A 19,006-nucleotide genomic window follows, 5' to 3' on the forward strand; every position below is an offset into this window, starting at 1 on the left:
GTAAGGTGGTGACGTATTTTCAACAATATATGCTGCATTATGAACTGATATGGAATATCAGAAGTTTATAAATACGTTGTTGTTGAGCTGTGCAATCAAGTTACTGCTAACACGAAGCACATTAACGAATTAGTTGTGCTCTACTGTATTTATCTACTTTAGAACTAATAGTGAAGATGTTTATTACATACTACTACTCCTGGTTCAGACAAAACCGTAAATAAGTTTTACAGAGACAATATGGTCGCGTTCGCAACAGTTGTACCATTCAGTTCTGAATTTCTTCATACGTTTCTCGTTAAAATGCAGGACTCAGGCCGTCTTGCAAGCTGGTAATAGTCTTCTAACTTTACTACTTACTATCAGTGGTGGCTGCAGACATTCTTTTGGGTATTATAGCCGGCCGTTGTGGCCGAGAGGTTCAGGCGTTTCAGTCTGGAACCGCGCTGCTGCTACGGTCGCAGGTTCGAATCCTGCCTCGGGCATGGATGTGTGTGATGTCCTTAGGTTAGTTAGGTTTAAGTAGTTCTAAGTCTAGGGGACTGATGACCTGAGATGGTAAGTCCCATAGTGCTCAGAGCCATTTGATCCATTTTTGGGTATTATAAGCGCCAAATAACAAAGCACATGGCGAAAAGGAAACACAACAGTTATGTTAGCCGCCGTAATTGTCGTCCACAGAGCGATATGTCAACGGGGAACAAAACAGAAGGCGCGACCAACACTTTCTGTGGTTGATGATTGCTATGGTAGCTCTCGTGTAAGCAATGAACTGTCAATCTCTTTCTTGCTCTGATCCGGGCATAGTTCTGGGATCTTTCCACTGTCGCTTCTGCAATTAAGTAATACTATATTAATATTCTCTTTCTCCAGTCTGCTATGACAAATACTACTCCTGCAATTAATGGAGCTTAACTAAGTAGGTAAGAGCGCCACCTGCGAAACATAGGTTTCAGTTTTGAGCCCCAGTCCAGCATGCAGATTTAAACGACCACAAATATCTGGAGCTGCCATTAATTGTTCTGAAAGCAAAGGTTACGATTTCGATGATAGAAATTAAATATACACAGAATATGGTTAAGCCTTTTAATAGTTGAAGGATAATTTTGTTTTACATTAAAGGAAATTTGTTGCGAGGTGTTATTTTTTCTCGGACCCGCCGGCCGAAGCAGAAATCGGCCCGAGTGGAGAAGGTGAGGGCTCGCAGCTGAACTGATCGTTGGCGCCCACGTACGTCGACATCACACGCAGCTCGCCGGCCTCCGTCACGTACAGCGCGTACGCCTTCGGACTCGAGAAGCCGCCTGGGTATCGAGGCCCCGACAGCTGTAAGCAGACAATCTGTATTACAAGCACGTCTGAACTCCGCAAGTTACCGTACGGTCTACATCAGTCTACACTCCTGGAAATGGAAAAAAGAACACATTGACACCGGTGTGTCAGACCCACCATACTTGCTCCGGACACTGCGAGAGGGCTGTACAAGCAATGATCACACGCACGGCACAGCGGACACACCAGGAACCGCGGTGTTGGCCGTCGAATGGCGCTAGCTGCGCAGCATTTGTGCACCGCCGCCGTCAGTGTCAGCCAGTTTGCCGTGGCATACGGAGCTCCATCGCAGTCTTCAACACTGGTAGCATGACGCGACAGCGTGGACGTGAACCGTACGTGCAGTTGACGGACTTTGAGCGAGGGCGTATAGTGGGCATGCGGAAGGCCGGGTGGACGTACCGCCGAATTGCTCAACACGTGGGGCGTGAGGTCTCCACAGTACATCGATGTTGTCGCCAGTGGTCGGCGGGAGGTGCACGTGCCCGTCGACCTGGGACCGGACCGCAGCGACGCACGGATGCACGCCAAGACCGTACGATCCTACGCAGTGCCGTAGGGGACCGCATCGCCACTTCCCAGCAAATTAGGGACACTGTTGCTCCTGAGGTATCGGCGAGGACCATTCGCAACGTCTCCATGAAGCTGGGCTACGGTCCCGCACACCGTTAGGCCGTCTTCCGCTCACGCCCCAACATCGTGCAGCCCGCCTCCAGTGGTGTCGCGACAGGCGTGAATGGAGGGACGAATGGAGACGTGTCGTCTTCAGCGATGAGAGTCGCTTCTGCCTTGGTGCCAATGATGGTCGTATGCGTGTTTGGCGCCGTGCAGGTGAGCGCCACAATCAGGACTGCATACGACCGAGGCACACAGGGCCAACACCCGGCATCATGGTGTGGGGAGCGATCTCCTACACTGGCCGTACACCACTGGTGATCGTCGAGGGGACACTGAATAGTGCACGGTACATCCAAACCGTCATCGAACCCATCGTTCTACCATTCCTAGACCGGCAAGGAAACTTGCTGTTCCAACAGGACAATGCGCGTCCGCATGTATCCCGTGCCACCCAACGTGCTCTAGAAGGTGTAAGTCAACTACCCTGGCCAGCAAGATCTCCGGATCTGTCCCCCATTGAGCATGTTTGGGACTGGATGAAGCGTCGTCTCACGCGGTCTGCACGTCCAGCACGAACGCTGGTCCAACTGAGGCGCCAGGTGGAAATGGCATGGCAAGCCGTTCCACAGGACTACATCCAGCATCTCTACGATCGTCTGCATGGGAGAATAGCAGCCTGCATTGCTGCGAAAGGTGGATATACACTGTACTAGTGCCGACATTGTGCATGCTCTGTTGCCTGTGTCTATGTGCCTGTGGTTCTGTCAGTGTGATCATGTGATGTATTTGACCCCAGGAATGTGTCAATAAAGTTTCCCCTTCCTGGGACAATGAATTCACGGTTGTCTTATTTCAATTTCCAGGAGTGTACATACAACATCAGCCTCCCCCAACCCTCTCCCCTAGCCTTTTCCATTCGCAGAGTTAGACTGTCTACACCCCTCTGCATGGTTCCGAATTGAGATTGTGCCGTCTACGTACAGTGATCAGCCAGAACATTACGACCACATACGTAATAGCCGGTATGTCCATCCTTGGCACGGGTAACGGCGGTGACGCGTCGTGGCACGGAAGCAATGACGCCTTGGTAGGTCGCTGGAGGGAGTTGGTACCACATCTACATACAAGTAACCCAATTCCTGTAAATTCTGGGGAGGGGGGCGATGAGCTCTGACGCTACGTTCAACCACATCCCAGATGTGCTCGATCGGGTTCAGATCTGGGGAGTTGGAGGGCCAGCACATCAATTGGAACTTGCCACTGTGTTACTAGAACCGCTTCATCATACTTCGGGCCTTGTGAAATCTTGTTGAAAAATACCACTGCCGTTGGGAAACACGATCGTCATGAAGGGATGTACGTCATCTGCAACCAGTGGCCGGCCGGGGTGGCCGAGCGATTCTAGACGCTACAGTCTGGAACCGCGCGACCGCTAGGGTCGCAGGTTCGAATCCTGCCTCGGGCATGGATGTGTGTGATGTCCTTAGGTTAGTTAGGTTTAAGTAGTTCTAAGTTCTAGGGGACTTAGGACCTTAGAAGTTAAGTCCCATAGTGCTCAGAGCCATTTGAACCATTTTTGCAACCAGTGTACGATACTCCTTGGGCGTCATGGTGCCTTTCACGAGCTCCACTCAGCCGATGGATACCCACGCGAATGTTCCCCAAAGCATAATGGAGCCACCGCCAGATTGTCTCCGTCCTGCAGTACACTTGTCGAGGAGCTGTTCCCCTGGAAGACGACGGATTTTCGCCCTCTCATCGGCATAATGAAAGAGGTATCGGGATTCATCAGACCATGCAACGCTCTGCTACTGCGCCGACGTCCAGTGCTGATGCTAACGTGCCCATTTCAATCGCAGTTGCCGATGACATGGTGTTAACAATGCATATAAATGGATCATCGGCTGCGGAGGCCCATTGTTAGGAGTGTTTGGTTCACTGTGTGTTCAGATACACTTGTACTCTACCCGGTACTAAAGTATAATGTTAGGTCTGCCACAGTTCGTCGCCTGTCCTGTTTTACCAGTCTGCCCAACCTACGACGTCCGACATATGTACATGAGCGGTGGCCGCCCAACCTGACAACGTCTGGACGTTGTTTCGCCACGTGTTGAAGAGTCTCACCGCCTTGGAAGAGCAAACTATGCAAAACTATTCCACCTGGTGTGCAAGATGCATTAAGATAGACGAATTACGCATAGACTTTAAGAATAACATAGTAACCTAAATTCCAGACCCGCCCGGTTATCCGTTCGGTCTAACGCAGTGCTTTCTGAGCGCGAAAGCGTGCCGGCCCCCGGCACGATTCCGCCCGGCGGATTAGTGTCTAGGTCCGGTGTGCCGGCCAGCCTGTGGATGGTTTTTAAGGCGGTTTTCCATCTGCATCGACGAATGCGGGGTGGTTCCTCTTATTCTGCCTCAGTTACACTATGTCAGCGATTGCTGCACAAATACTGTCTCCATGTACGCGTACACCATAATTACTATACCACGCAGGCTCTACAACGCAACTTGTCTGGTATGAGACGTTCCCGGTGGGTCCACTGGGGGCCGAACTGCACAATAACCCTGGGTTTGGTGTGGGGCGGTGGTGGGGTGAGTGGACTGCTGTAGCCTGTTGTGGGGTTGTGTACAACTGAGGGCTACGGCGGTAACGAAACCTCTCCGTCGTTTCTAGGTCCCCAGTTCAATACAACCTAAATTCCAAAAATGGCAGGCAGATCATGACAGGTTTGAATACTACCGAACCATCTATACCTACATATCATTTTCCGAACGAGTGAATTAGTATTACATTTTTCCAAATTGTTGTTTGTGAGATACAGAAAATTATCAATAGCTCCATAAATAATGGTTTACGTAAAAAACGATTCATAACTCTTCGAATGCATTCAGCATTATCTGTACATAGTTTGCTTTTCGATAAGCATCAGGCTTTTTTTGTTTTTTAGTTAGCTAAGCACTTACAAATTTGCGCCGGTGCATTTCTTCAAGAACGCAGGATGTTGTTTGTACGTACTTCTCCGCTTCAGATTTGGAATTGTCACTCTGTCTGGCACATTCATCGACCTAAAAAAAGCAAACAAATGACGAAAGATAAAGAAAGTTGTTTCAGAAATTTTCATAATTTCTCAAACAAGGCGTACATGTACATAAATTATTGTTCGGCACACTTACCAGATGCAACATGTCCCGCTTCCTAACGCACTTTTCAAAATCGCAGAATACTTTCGACTGTCCACTTTGACTGCCTGTAGCATCTCCGATCTGAAAATGAAAGAAAAAATTGGATGAAGAAGTCACTTTTGCATTCTCACAGAGCATCAAGGTAGGGTAATGTTAAAGCGCGTTGGTCTCTCACGTCGTGTTTCAACTCAAGGGAAAGTTTTCAACAGCAGCACACCCTAGATCGTCACCTAATTATAATGTCCAAGGCAAATTAATATTTGTGGAGTGATTAAAAACGACCGTTTTCTTGCCACTCGTTTACAAATTGGGACTTCTGAAGCGTGAAAGAGACGTTTGGGTTTAATTTCTCATTTTACTGCGAGAAACTACGTACAAGACTCTCGCAAGAATAAACCTAACACTACTGTTCGTGAATAATTCAAGCATATTGAAGCTAAGTTGACTATCGACGTGACAGTTATATAGAGCTACAGAGCTATAGAAGATGCACGGGCTAAACAGCGATTCGGATCTGCCTCATTACGGATATGTTGTACATAAACATTACCTTAAAGGGCAGTTGAGACTCGGTGAACTTTATATATTCTTATCATTATGAAAATAATTTATTGACTCACCACTGCCTGACATTCTGCATAGGATGTATCATTCAAGTAGTCCCTGGCACACTTTTTGAGTTCATCGTATGCATCTGGTACCTGTAATTAAAAAGTAATTAAAATACAGCTGTAGTTCTTCTCCGAAAAACATGGGAAAACATAACTATTTATCTTATTTGCAAGGAAATATGATTTGTCTATTTCCCCTGAAGTAAAAGAACGCGAAACAAAATGATAAATTTCTGAAACATATATTTGACACCGGAGTGGATCATATGTCCTCGACCGCGCGGCGTAGCCGCGGCTACCCCCGTAGGAGGTTCGAGTCCTCCCTCGGGCATCGCTGTGTGTGTTGTTCTTGGAGTAAGATAGTTTAAATTAGATTAAGTAATGTGTAAGCCTAGGGACCGATGACCTCAGCAGTTTGACTCCATAGGAACTTACCACAAATTTCCAAAAAATTCATGTGACCTCACATTTCCGTGAAAGGGAAGACGAGCAAGTAGAAGAAGAAGTTTGATTCAGCTACAGCAAAGGATGTTGCGAGCACTGAACGGAGTAGCTGGAAGGAAGTTTAATAAAAGTCAGTAGAAATGGTTTTTCTGCTAGATCAATGCATGTAACTTGAGTCTGCTGGTTGAATGTTCGCCTATTAGAAGGTCGGTGTCGTCCTATAGCAGAATGAAACCAATACCGGAAGGTACGCTACGTCCGCAATTTTAACCTGTGGGGACATCAGGGGAACTGGAAGAAGAACTTTTCTGTTAATACATCTTTTTATGTTGACCCCCAACTGTCATGGAGACAACTGCTGTAACGGATGGACTGTTCTCCGCCCACGGTGTTCATTAACACGGAGTTTTTTGTCTTAACTGTCAGGATACAAAAGTGATGCACCGTTTCAGTGCCATATTTATACATGAGATTGAGAAAAAAAGATGAGATGAGACAAATTTCATGGTGATTATTAGGTTATTAGATATTACATATTAGTAGATAATGTAATTTAGGAACATTTGCGCAACAGGGAACCAGTGACACACGAGGCAGCTAACTGGACCAATTCATTCATTCTTGCCCTGGACATACTTATTTGAGTCTGCTGATACCAGGACGCATTAGAAGTAGAAAGCGCAATGAATAATTAGATATTACATGCAGATTAAATTTATTTCATATAAACGTTTGTGATATATCACGCAGCAATTTCATAATTTATATAGCATATTCTAGAAATACAATAAACTAGTATACCTCTCTGTTTTCTGTCGTAGAAAACACACTTTTCCACAGCCACTAGAAGAGCAACACTTGCGTATGATCACAAATAAACAAAAACTATGTAAATAAATGTTCGTTAACACACAAAGGAGAGAATACTATTTATAGTTTGTAATATTATCTCGTAGAAGGCAGAATGTTATTTTTTTGTTAGAAAAATGTCACATTTTTCGTGTCTGTCAAGCTGTATACACTACCTGCCTCATCCTGGCGTAGCGCGCGAAGCAGCCGTAGCACGCGTCATTGGTCGTGGATTCTGTGCACAGCGGCTGCACTAGGTCGTCGAACAGCAGGCTGCCAACACACAAGCAAAGCGTCACTTTGTTAGCCACTTCCTTACGAGTGCAATAAAAACAGTGCGAATTCCCACACGTGACAGGCCTGTAGAGGTGAAGCTACACTAGTATCCACAAACTAGGGAAAATTATTTTACTAATCATCCACTATCATCAAGACGGTAAAGCAGGTTATATATGGCACTTCAATTCGGAAACAATCTTCTATATAAACAATACATAAGTACAGATGAACGTAGCGAAAATAGCTACAAAAAATTACGTTACTGTAATCTGCCGGTCTATGTAAAGCCGGCGCCAGAACCGAAAACCTTTCGCTCTAATAATGTTAAAAAAGCCACACTAATTCAAACACAAATAACCAATAAAAGAAAATCCAAAACAATGAAACTAATAACCTTCAAAGTCATAATTAAAAGAATAATCTTTTAGGCCTTAGTAAAAATTTACATGCGGCATTCGGCGATCGCAGAGCAAGTGCCCACCAAATTCTGAATAGGTGAGGTATTTACCGAGGTGTCGATGAGTACTCACCAGATTTCTGGAGAATGTCTAATGAAGATTTTATCACCTGCTTTCTGAAGTCCAATCAATGATCAATAAGAAAAATACGAAGTCGAGAAGATAGGTAGCTGTTACAAGCTATGGTACCTATTACAAGCTTTGACGAAGCGTGATAGGGCTTTGGCAATAAAAAATATGGTAAATAAAATAGTATTTTATTGAAGTTATTGGTCATAAACACTAGGAGTCCACAGCAGCCATAAAAGCTTCGTAGGCAGGATAAATCTGTAGAAAATATAGACCTTTTCGTAAGAAATTCGATGCACTCAATATCACAGAAATCATTGCAGTTAGTGAAACTGTACAAGGACCATGAAAATCCTGTTCTCGTTTACTTCAGGCCATTAGTTTGGTCAGAATAGACTTTTTTTTTAACTTTTTTGGAAATTATTTAGATTGAATAATGGCAAGGAGAGGTTCCAACAGTACTTTTTCCTCGATCCATGTCTGACAGGGAGAGCCGCCCACCACACGCTGTACAGTGGATTGTGCAGTATATGTATCCCGACGTAGAAACATGTAAGTGATAAAATGAATCATTCAAATCAGAAGATTATGAATGATAAGTTCAAAATCAAAGAATTTACCAATGGAAGAAAATAACAGCCCTGAAATACAAATTAACATAAATTTGAAGGCATAATTTGTTACATAAATGTTTTGATTACATTCTCACAAAAGTGAATACAATAACGAATAGTTAATTAATGAATGATTGCTCACCCAGAATGCTTGTGAGCAGGGGCGATGGGTGGACGAGATTCACGAACATGTATAAACTACACTCCTGGAAATGGAAAAAAGAACACATTGACACCGGTGTGTCAGACCCACCATACTTGCTCCGGACACTGCGAGAGGGCTGTACAAGCAATGATCACACGCACGGCACAGCGGACACACCAGGAACCGCGGTGTTGGCCGTCGAATGGCGCTAGCTGCGCAGCATTTGTGCACCGCCGCCGTCAGTGTCAGCCAGTTTGCCGTGGCATACGGAGCTCCATCGCAGTCTTTAACACTGGTAGCATGCCGCGACAGCGTGGACGTGAACCGTATGTGCAGTTGACGGACTTTGAGCGAGGGCGTATAGTGGGCATGCGGAAGGCCGGGTGGACGTACCGCCGAATTGCTCAACACGTGGGGCGTGAGGTCTCCACAGTACATCGATGTTGTCGCCAGTGGTCGGCGGAAGGTGCACGTGCCCGTCGACCTGGGACCGGACCGCAGCGACGCACGGATGCACGCCAAGACCGTACGATCCTACGCAGTGCCGTAGGGGACCGCACCGCCACTTCCCAGCAAATTAGGGACACTGTTGCTCCTGAGGTATCGGCGAGGACCATTCGCAACGTCTCCATGAAGCTGGGCTACGGTCCCGCACACCGTTAGGCCGTCTTCCGCTCACGCCCCAACATCGTGCAGCCCGCCTCCAGTGGTGTCGCGACAGGCGTGAATGGAGGGACGAATGGAGACGTGTCGTCTTCAGCGATGAGAGTCGCTTCTGCCTTGGTGCCAATGATGGTCGTATGCGTGTTTGGCGCCGTGCAGGTGAGCGCCACAATCAGGACTGCATACGACCGAGGCACACAGGGCCAACACCCGGCATCATGGTGTGGGGAGCGATCTCCTACACTGGCCGTACACCACTGGTGATCGTCGAGGGGACACTGAATAGTGCACGGTACATCCAAACCGTCATCGAACCCATCGTTCTACCATTCCTAGACCGGCAAGGGAACTTGCTGTTCCAAAAGGACAATGCACGTCCGCATGTATCCCGTGCCACCCAACGTGCTCTAGAAGGTGTAAGTCAACTACCCTGGCCAGCAAGATCTCCGGATCTGTCCCCCATTGAGCATGTTTGAGACTGGATGAAGCGTCGTCTCACGCGGTCTGCACGTCCAGCACGAACGCTGGTCCAACTGAGGCGCCAGGTGGAAATGGCATGGCAAGCCGTTCCACAGGACTACATCCAGCATCTCTACGATCGTCTGCATGGGAGAATAGCAGCCTGCATTGCTGCGAAAGGTGGATATACACTGTACTAGTGCCGACATTGTGCATGCTCTGTTGCCTGTGTCTATGTGCCTGTGGTTCTGTCAGTGTGATCATGTGATGTATCTGACCCCAGGAATGTGTCAATAAAGATTCCCCTTCCTGGGACAATGAATTCACGGTGTTCTTATTTCAATTTCCAGGAGTGTATTATTCGTCCAGTTTGATATGGCACCAAAGACCAACACAATGGGAGAATGGGAAGCACCCAACATGAGTAGAGGATGAAGGCAGTTTCCAGAACAGTTCTAGGGCTCCGATACAGATTACAATACTTATCACAGATCATTTTCGATTCCATATGTGGTAAAAAGAGGTGAAGGAATAGAGAAGCATAAAATCAGTGTCGCGTTGGTGCCTAATTATAAGGATACGAGTCATACTGTAGAGAGATAAAGCAAAACTGGCCGCTTTACTTTGTTATGTTTCACTTCAAGAGACTGACACTGTAAAGAGCGCAGTACATATTACATGCTTCAAAGGCCTGGTCGGAAGGGAAAAGAAGACAGTGTGTGTGTGTGTGTGTGTGTGTGTGTGTGTGCGTGCAGTGAGATAGACTGTAAAATTTTACTTCCAACTACACTACTGCTGTACTGTAGATACATGTATATTCAGTACAGAAAGTAGAATAAGTAGAGTCCTTTGCTAATGGAGACTGATTCGGACGAAACAGCACTTTTGATATAACAAAAAGACTTGAAGACATGACATGTCACAGAGAGATTTCCACTAACAGCTGCTTGAGACATGAGGCAACTGGCTAAACTTCCACAAAGTGTACCTGACCCAGTACTTTACTAATAAGAGAAACACATGAAACATCAACACAAATACTGATGCATTACCTACTGTTTGAATCGATTACTCTACTCAATAACTGAGACACATTTGTGGAAAGTTGATGCAGACAGAAGGTCATCATTCTTAAGTATTACAAGTACATTACGTTCAACATAGTACAAGATATAAAATGTTGATTCAGCCATTTTAACTGATCTCTTTCTACCACCTCGAATTTTTTAAGCAACACTTGTTGGCTAAATCCGCCATTTTGGAAGAAATATGGCAATGCTGCATGTGAGAAGAGAGAGGGGGAGCTGGTAGGAGAGGAGGGGGTGACCTTGAAGGGGGAAGGTGGAGAAGGCGACATTGTAGGTGGGAGGAGGGGGCAGGGAGGGGTCAGATCCTCATGACACTGTTGTTGTTGGGTGGCCCTGAACTGTCCTGGAAATCACCTTCATCCTTTACTAACTTGGGTGCTAGGTCAGCAGCTACTCGACGTTCAATGAGCACTCAGTCTCATATGTGACAGCGCCTTAAGCTATACTTCATTTTATGTATGGCAAGAAAGGGACAGTCTAGAGCCACTGTCAACGATAGACCGTTTCAGGCAACCAGTGTAGCACACTACACTTGGCACTGTGAGACCAGTTTTTTACGTCAGGTGATAGAGTGTATTCAGAAATAAAATATATGCTCAGGCGCACGAAAAATCTTGCCAACCCCTGGAGACATCACGCTAATACATTGTAACACCGCCTCTAGCCTTGATATCAGCCTCATTATGACAAAGAGGAGAATCCAAAAGTTTCTTCATGTACTACATATCCAGCTGAAGCTGCTCATTGATGATCAGATCACATAGAGCTACCAAACTGCGGAGATGTTGATTGCCACATTTCACCCTCCATTCCCAATTGTTCTAGACATTTCACATGGGATTAAGATCAGGTGATCTGGCGAGCCAGATGAGGTGTAGTAGGGATCTTGAGTGTTAGACAGCCCAAGAATGTACACGTGCAGCCCTATGAACACAGCTGCTAGCATCTTGGAAGATGGGAGTGTTTTCAGAAAACTCATCATGAAGATATAGAAGAAAGGGCAAAATCGAAAATGTTGAAATAAACACAATAGGCTCTTTTTATGGTCACTGTTCACACGCCAAGTTAAATGACTGCCAGTAGTACACCATTCCCTGTAGACATGTTAGACAGCCCGCACTGATGCACAAACATATCGGCCAGTTTCAATCATTGGTGTTCATGGGCACATCTAAACACAACAGCTCCGTTCTGCCCTTCTTTCATGCCTCCACTTCGACACATCTTACTGCACTTACTTCCATACAACCGACTGGCACGACTATACCTCACTGTCCTGACTTACGCCAGCGTTTGACGAGTACATGACAGCCTGGTGCCAACTGAGCGTCATATACAGCTCTCCAAAGCGACTAGTGTGTTCTTCTAAGGGTGTGACTAACGTTTTTTCTGGTGAGCTTATATCAAAATGGAGCAGTCTTCTTACACAGTAATAACCACGGATGAAAATAGACGCTAATAATAGAAACAACACATAAAAGACTGCCAGTCGTACATACTATAGTCAGGGAGACCATGAGGTATAATTTCAGTCGCCTTATTAAAAAAAAAAAGTATGTACATACAAAACCCCCTCTCGTCGCTCACCAATTTACAAAGCCCATCACAAGTAACATATGTCCTTACAGTAGTTTCAAAATCTATTACATTAACCTAGCGAATGATAGTTAAAAGATTATTAACAAATCACTATTGACAGCAGAAAGTAAGATAATGGCAGTACGTACATAGCCCAACATCAACAAAACAGGGAAAAAAGCAGTGGTTTCATTTTAGGCCTAGAGCCTGATAATGTAAACATACAGGGTGTCCCAGGAAGAAAGGTCAACATTCAGCGATATGACAGGAACGAGCATTCGAAACAAAGAAGTCTAGAAAACTTCGGTTCTTCGATACTGTGAAACAAATCTCTACTACTGCAAGCTCTTCGCTTTCCATATTTTATGAGGAGGTAGTACGGTACCAAACAAGAATAAAATTTTATAGTAAACGTGGTCTCTAAAATGCATACCTTAAGAGCTATGAACACTTGTTCAGTAGAAGATTAAACAGTGGAATATCCAGGATGCAATATAACAATTGTATGAAAAGGGAAGTTGCTACTTACCATATAGCGGAGATGCTGAGTCGCAGATAGGCACAACAAAAAGACTCTCACAATTAAAGCTTTCGGCCACTAAGGCCTTCGGCAACAATACACGACACACACACACACACACACACACCTGTTCAGAAGCCAATTGTTTGCAATAAGTTTTGAGAGTGGATTAACAGAAGACAGAGAAACGTTAAGATGGTGGTTTTAGTGCATCAGGTGGTGTACACAAGGAACAAACATGTAACAGTGTCAGAAAAGTATTTCTTTGACATATTGTTCAACTCGCATGTCACATTGGCTTCAATGGCGGTTATGTAGTCAAGGCGTTGATCTTCCATGTGAATTTCTGTTTTTGCATATCAGATAAGTCTGTGTGTGTCTCTGTCGTCTATTTTTGAAGAATGCCTTACTGGCTGAAAGCTTTATTTGTGACAGTCTTTTTGTTGTGCCTATCTGCAACTCAGCATCTCCACTATATGGTGAGTCGCAACTTTCCTTTTTATAATATTGTTCAGTAGAAGAGATGTGTTTTACAGTATCGAAGACGAAATGCTCATAGGTCTTAAGATATGCACTTTAGAGCCCATGTTTACTAGATTTTTACTTCGAATACGTTTTCCTATCATATCCTTGAATAATGACCATTCCTCCTAGGACACCCTGCGTACGTAATGTACCATGGATAAATCCTGATTTGTTGCAGATGACTAACTGGAGCAAGAAATATCAGCTGTAGGGGAGAGAGTTGTATCTCCAAATACTTTTCTGACTTTTGCCTCTTTTCCAGGCCAATAATAGAGTTGTAATATTTTTATTCTATTTTTAAATAATAGGATTTACTTTTTGTGTAATTCAGTCTTTTTCCGAAATTACAAAAATTACTCTTGGAATGTATTTTTTTCCAAACTCCCCTCTTCAATTTGAACCCGACACGCTTCTTTCCTTTACCATATTGACGAGTCCTTAGCGTCACCAGATGAGTGTTATCAATTAGTCTCATCTTTTAGTCCGATCGTACTATAAATTTCTTTTACCTCCATTTCGATGTAGTATCTCTTCATCTAATCTTCGGCCACTTCTGTGGCACCAAATTTCAAAAGCTTCTACCTTCTTCTTGTCTGAACTCTTTACCGTCCATGTTTGGTTCCATACAAGGCTACACCCTCCCGAAAAATACCTCCAGCAAATACCTCATAATATTTAATTTACATTCACTGTCAACAATTTTCTCTCTTTTAGAAACTTTTCCTTTGCTATTGACAGTATGCATTTTATATCCTTTCTGCTTCGGTCACTGTCAGTTATCCTGCTCGCCGAACAGCAAAACTCTCGGCAAATCAAATATAGAAGATGAATAATTTTCTCGCCAGTCCAATATTTAAAGCAACATTTTAAAAATCAAGTCACAGCCTGACGTCAGAACCACTACTTAAATGCAGTAGAACGTTTATATGGAGCCGAACGCCGTTTGCGGAAGATAAAATCTGGCAGCCAAAATCGCATTTCTAGAATCGCTATTGGAGTGCAAAATTGTTAAAGTTTCTGTAAAAGAAGGAAAGAAGATTAGCGTTTAACGTCCCGTCGTCAACGAGAAGAACACAATCTCGGATTAGGAAAAGATGGCGAAGGAAGTCGGCTGTGCCATTTTCAAAAGAACCATCCGGATTTGGCTCGAACCGATTTAGGAAAATCACGGAAACCTAAGTCTGGTTGATCGGGCGGGGATCTGACCAGTCGTCTTCCCGAATGAGAGTACAGTGTGCTAATCACTGCACCATCTCTCTCGGCGAAGCTTTCGTGGCTACTTATTCGCGTATTGCTTATTTGCTTTGGTCTTGTGATCCTCTATCGATGTTTGTTTAATAATTTATCTGACGTTTGGCCAGCACAAGTCGCTGGCATTGTCAGAGATTCACACACTTGCTCGCCACCAGCAATGTCTGTCAGTCGTGCTGATGAAACTTCAGAAAGATCGTAATGAAATTAAATACGGGTCCGCCTTTCTGCTAGTACACAATTATTGTTTTGCTTTAATACCCAAACATGTTCCACCACAGTTGTGGCATCCTCAGTGGGCTTTTCTCTTTTATTGTATACAGGGTGTTACAAAAAGGTACGGCCAAACATTCAGGAAATATTCCTCACACACAAAGAAAGAAAATATGTTATATGGACATTTGTCCGGAAAAGCTTACTTTCCATGTTAGAGCTCATTTTATTACTTCTCTTCAAATCACATTAATCATGGAATGGAAACACACAGCAACAGAACGTACCAGCGTGACTTCAAACACTTTGTTACAGGAAATGTTCAAAATGTCCTCCGTTAGCGAGGATACATGCATCCACCCTCCATCGCATGGAATCCCTGATGCACTGATGCAGCCCTGGAGAATGGCGTATTGTATCACAGCCGTCCACAACACGAGCACGAAGAGTCTCTACATTTGGTACCGGCGTTGCGTAGACAAGAGCTTTCAAATGCTACCATAAATGAAAGGCAAGAGGGTTGAGGTCAGGAGAGCGTGGAGGCCATGGAATTGGTCCGCCTCTATCAGTCCATCGATCACTGAATCTGTTGTTGAGAAGCGTACGAACACTTCGACTGAAATGTGCAGGAGCTCCATCATTCATGAACCACATGTTGTGTCGTACTAGTAAAGGCACATGTTCTAGCAGCACAGATAGAGTATACCGTATGAAATCATGATAACGTGCTCCGTTGAGCGTAGGTGGAAGAACATGGGGCCAAATCAAGACATCACCAACAATGCCTGCCCAAATGTTCACAGAAAATCTGTGTTGATGACGTGATTGCACAATTGCGTGCTGATTCTTGTCAGCCACACATGTTGATTGTGAAAATTTACAATTTGATCACGTTGGAATGAAGCCTCATCCGTAAAGAGAACATTTGCACTGAAATGACGATTGACACATTGTTGGATGAACCATTCGCAGAAGTGTACCCGTGGAGGCCAATCAGCTGCTGATAGTGCCTGCACACGCTGTACATGGTACGGAAACAACTGGTCCTCCCGTAGCACTCTCCATACAGTGACGTGGTCAACGTTACCTTGTACAGCAGCAACATCTCTGACGCTGACATTAGGGTTATCGTCAACTGCACGAAGAATTGCCTCGTCCATTGCAGGTGTCCTCGTCGTTCTAGGTCTTCCTCAGTCGCAAGTCATAGGCTGGAATGTTCCGTGCTCCCTAAGACGCCGATCAATTGCTTCGAACGTCTTCCTGTCGGGACACCTTCGTTCTGGAAATCTGTCTCGATACAAACGTACCGCGCCACGGCTATTGCCCCGTGCTAATCCATACATCAAATGAGCATCTGCCATCTCCGCATTTGTAAACATTGCACTGACTGCAAAACCACGTTCGTGATGAACACTAACCTGTTGATGCTACGTACTGATGTGCTTGATGGTAGTACTGTAGAGCAATGAGTCGCATATCAACACAAGCACCGAAGTCAACATTACCTTCCTTCAATTGGGCCAACTGGCGGTGAATCGAGGAAGTACACTACATACTGACGAAACTAAAATGAGCTCTAACATGGAAATTAAGCGTTTCAGGACACATGTCCACATAACATCTTTTCTTTATTTGTGTGTGAGAAATGTTTCCTGAAAGTTTGGCCGTACCTTTTGTAACACCCTGTATTGTGCATGTCCTGTGGCTACCAACCGAAATCAGCCACAGGTCATTAATACACCACACCATCATTGCTGTATTTGGCTTGTCCTGAGCTTCGGCTGGTTTATATTTATTTGTCAAAACTGTTTTTGTATAGATGCAGTGACGTTTTCTCCAGCCCATTTGTGAATCCTGCGTCTTGTTTTGTTACAATGTTGCAGATACGTTTCATTGCACAATTTACCTTTGTGTATCCAAGCGACAGCAGCGTAACAAGACGCAGGATTCACGAATGAGTAGGAGAAAACGTCATTCCAACTACATAGAAACAAAAAATACGTTTTTTACGCAGATATAAACCACTGTATTAAAGGTCCATTCCCATCAGTAAGTCTATAAAATTAACGTTTTTACGGTTTTTTTGGGGAAAACCAATGAAGCAAGCAACGTAAATCTTTTTGAACATTATTCATTGATTATTGGATAACATCTTCCGATTTATTTAAATAAATTCAGTCAACATTAAACCCCCTCCATCCTAGCAGTTAAAGTTGCTCTGTCCAAAATGAAGTGTGTCCTGTTAAAGATGTAGTTTTGTCGTGTGTTTTTGGCCACTCTTTTTGCAATCACTAACGAATAAATTAAAATAAAAAATGAGACTATTACTCCTTGCAGACACGTCCAAGGAGTAATTCAGCCAAATTTCAAAAAGAAATCGACATTAGTGTGCACGCAATCCATTACGTCAACTTGAAACACACTTCATCTTAAGCTGACGGAATGGATTACGGGCGCACTAAGAAAGATATCTTTCTGAAATTTGGCAGAATTACTCCTCGGGCATGTCCGCGGGGATTAGTAGGCTTTTTTTATTTTAATTTATTCATCAGTTATTGGAAATAGCGTGACCAAAAAAAGTCAAAACTATATCTTTGTCTCAAACCTGTGCAGTTTGATATTTTTTTCAAATTTCAAAGAAACTATGTTATTACTATGTGCGCAATATTCTATGTATTAAAGAAATTGTTTTTTGATTACAGATAAGATTTCCACACTGCAACACTTCGGTCATGGTCACACCTCATTTTGGACAGAGCAACCTTAACTCCTGGGATGGAGGGCTTAATGATTACCGAATTTTTTTAAAAAAATCATATGTTGTGCAAGAATCAATAAATAATGTGCAAAAAGATTTACGTTGATTGCCTCCTTAGTTTTCCCAAAATAGTCGTAAAATCACTTATTTTAAAGGCTGACAGAGGAGAATGGACCCTTAATTTAGACCTGTGGCTGATTTCAGTTGGCAGTCACAGGATACACACAATGTAAAATGTAAAGCCCACTGAGGGTGCCACAACTGTGATGAACCATGCTTGGCTATAAACGCAAAAGAATAATTGTGTAGAACGAGATTTTCACTCTGCAGCGGAGTGTGCGCTGATATGAAACTTCCTGGCAGATTAAAACTGTGTGCCGGACCGAGACTCGAACTCGGGACCTTTGCCTTTCGCGGGCAAGTGCTCTACCAACTGAGCTACCCAAGCACGACTCACTGCCCGTCCTCACAGATTTACTTCTACCAGTATCTCGTCTCCTACCTTCCACACTTTACAGAAGGTTTGGAAGGTAGGAGACGAGGTACTGGTGGAATTAAAGCTGTGAGGACGAGGCGTGAGTCGTGCTTGGGTAGCTCAGTTGGTAGAGCACTTGCTCGCGAAAGGCAAAGGTCCCGAGTTCGAGTCTCGGTCCGGCACACAGTTTTAATCTGCCAGGAAGTTTCGTAATTGTGTACTTGCAAAATGGTGGACCTCTACCTAATTTCATTATTATTTTCTGAAAGCACGGGAGGAGCTGAAAATTCCAATATGAGAGTCAGAAAAGCATTTAACAAACGTCGGCCAAACATACCGAAGCGAAAGCCAACAGACCGTACGGTACTGAAGCGTTTGGACGAGCAACCAAAAGTGATATTGGACAGTCAGTTTGCTAAATACGGTGTTCAGCAGGCCACGCGAAGGTCGCGAGTATGAGGAGCCGCAGCGAATACGTGCCTGGTGGTGAACTCTGAGGCCATCACCGGCCCCTGTGCGTTGAAAGCACTGGCGGAAGCAGCGAGCAACGCAACGGCGCCGGCGAGCACTGCAGGTGCGGCGGCCATGGCTGGGACTGTGAGGTGCCGCCCCGCGCCGCCGCTATATACCCACACACACCCGGATGCGCAGCCTTCAGCTTCCGACCTGACGTCACGGCGTTCGCAGAAAAAAGAAGCACGCCCGCTTCGTTACCTGCACTTATACCCTTGAGCCTAGTGTTTTCCCGCGCTGCTCACAGCTCGGGACCGCCTTTTTCACCGCCACACAATTATTTTCAGACAGAGCAAGAAGGCGCTGTGATTGCGGGTACACTTGGATCCTACCATAGCCAGGTCAGATCTTCGATGCT

The 19,006-nt window shown here is 44.7% G+C and overlaps 1 protein-coding gene across 1 annotated transcript; it reads right to left on the reverse strand.

The window, feature by feature from the left end:
* Nucleotides 1-1,072: 1,072 nt before the first annotated feature.
* LOC126183568 (uncharacterized) lies at nucleotides 1,073-18,732 on the reverse strand. The gene is made up of 6 exons (XM_049925649.1): nucleotides 18,616-18,732; nucleotides 7,217-7,313; nucleotides 5,757-5,837; nucleotides 5,128-5,217; nucleotides 4,918-5,019; nucleotides 1,073-1,326 (listed from the first exon to the last, which is right to left on the reverse strand). The coding sequence occupies exons 1-6, from the start codon at nucleotides 18,720-18,722 to the stop codon at nucleotides 1,141-1,143; spliced, it is 663 nt and encodes a 220-aa protein (XP_049781606.1). The 5' UTR covers nucleotides 18,723-18,732; the 3' UTR covers nucleotides 1,073-1,140.
* Nucleotides 18,733-19,006: the final 274 nt, after the last annotated feature.

Source organism: Schistocerca cancellata, chromosome 4, assembly GCF_023864275.1.
Source record: "Schistocerca cancellata isolate TAMUIC-IGC-003103 chromosome 4, iqSchCanc2.1, whole genome shotgun sequence".
Lineage (NCBI taxonomy): Eukaryota > Metazoa > Arthropoda > Insecta > Orthoptera > Acrididae > Schistocerca > Schistocerca cancellata.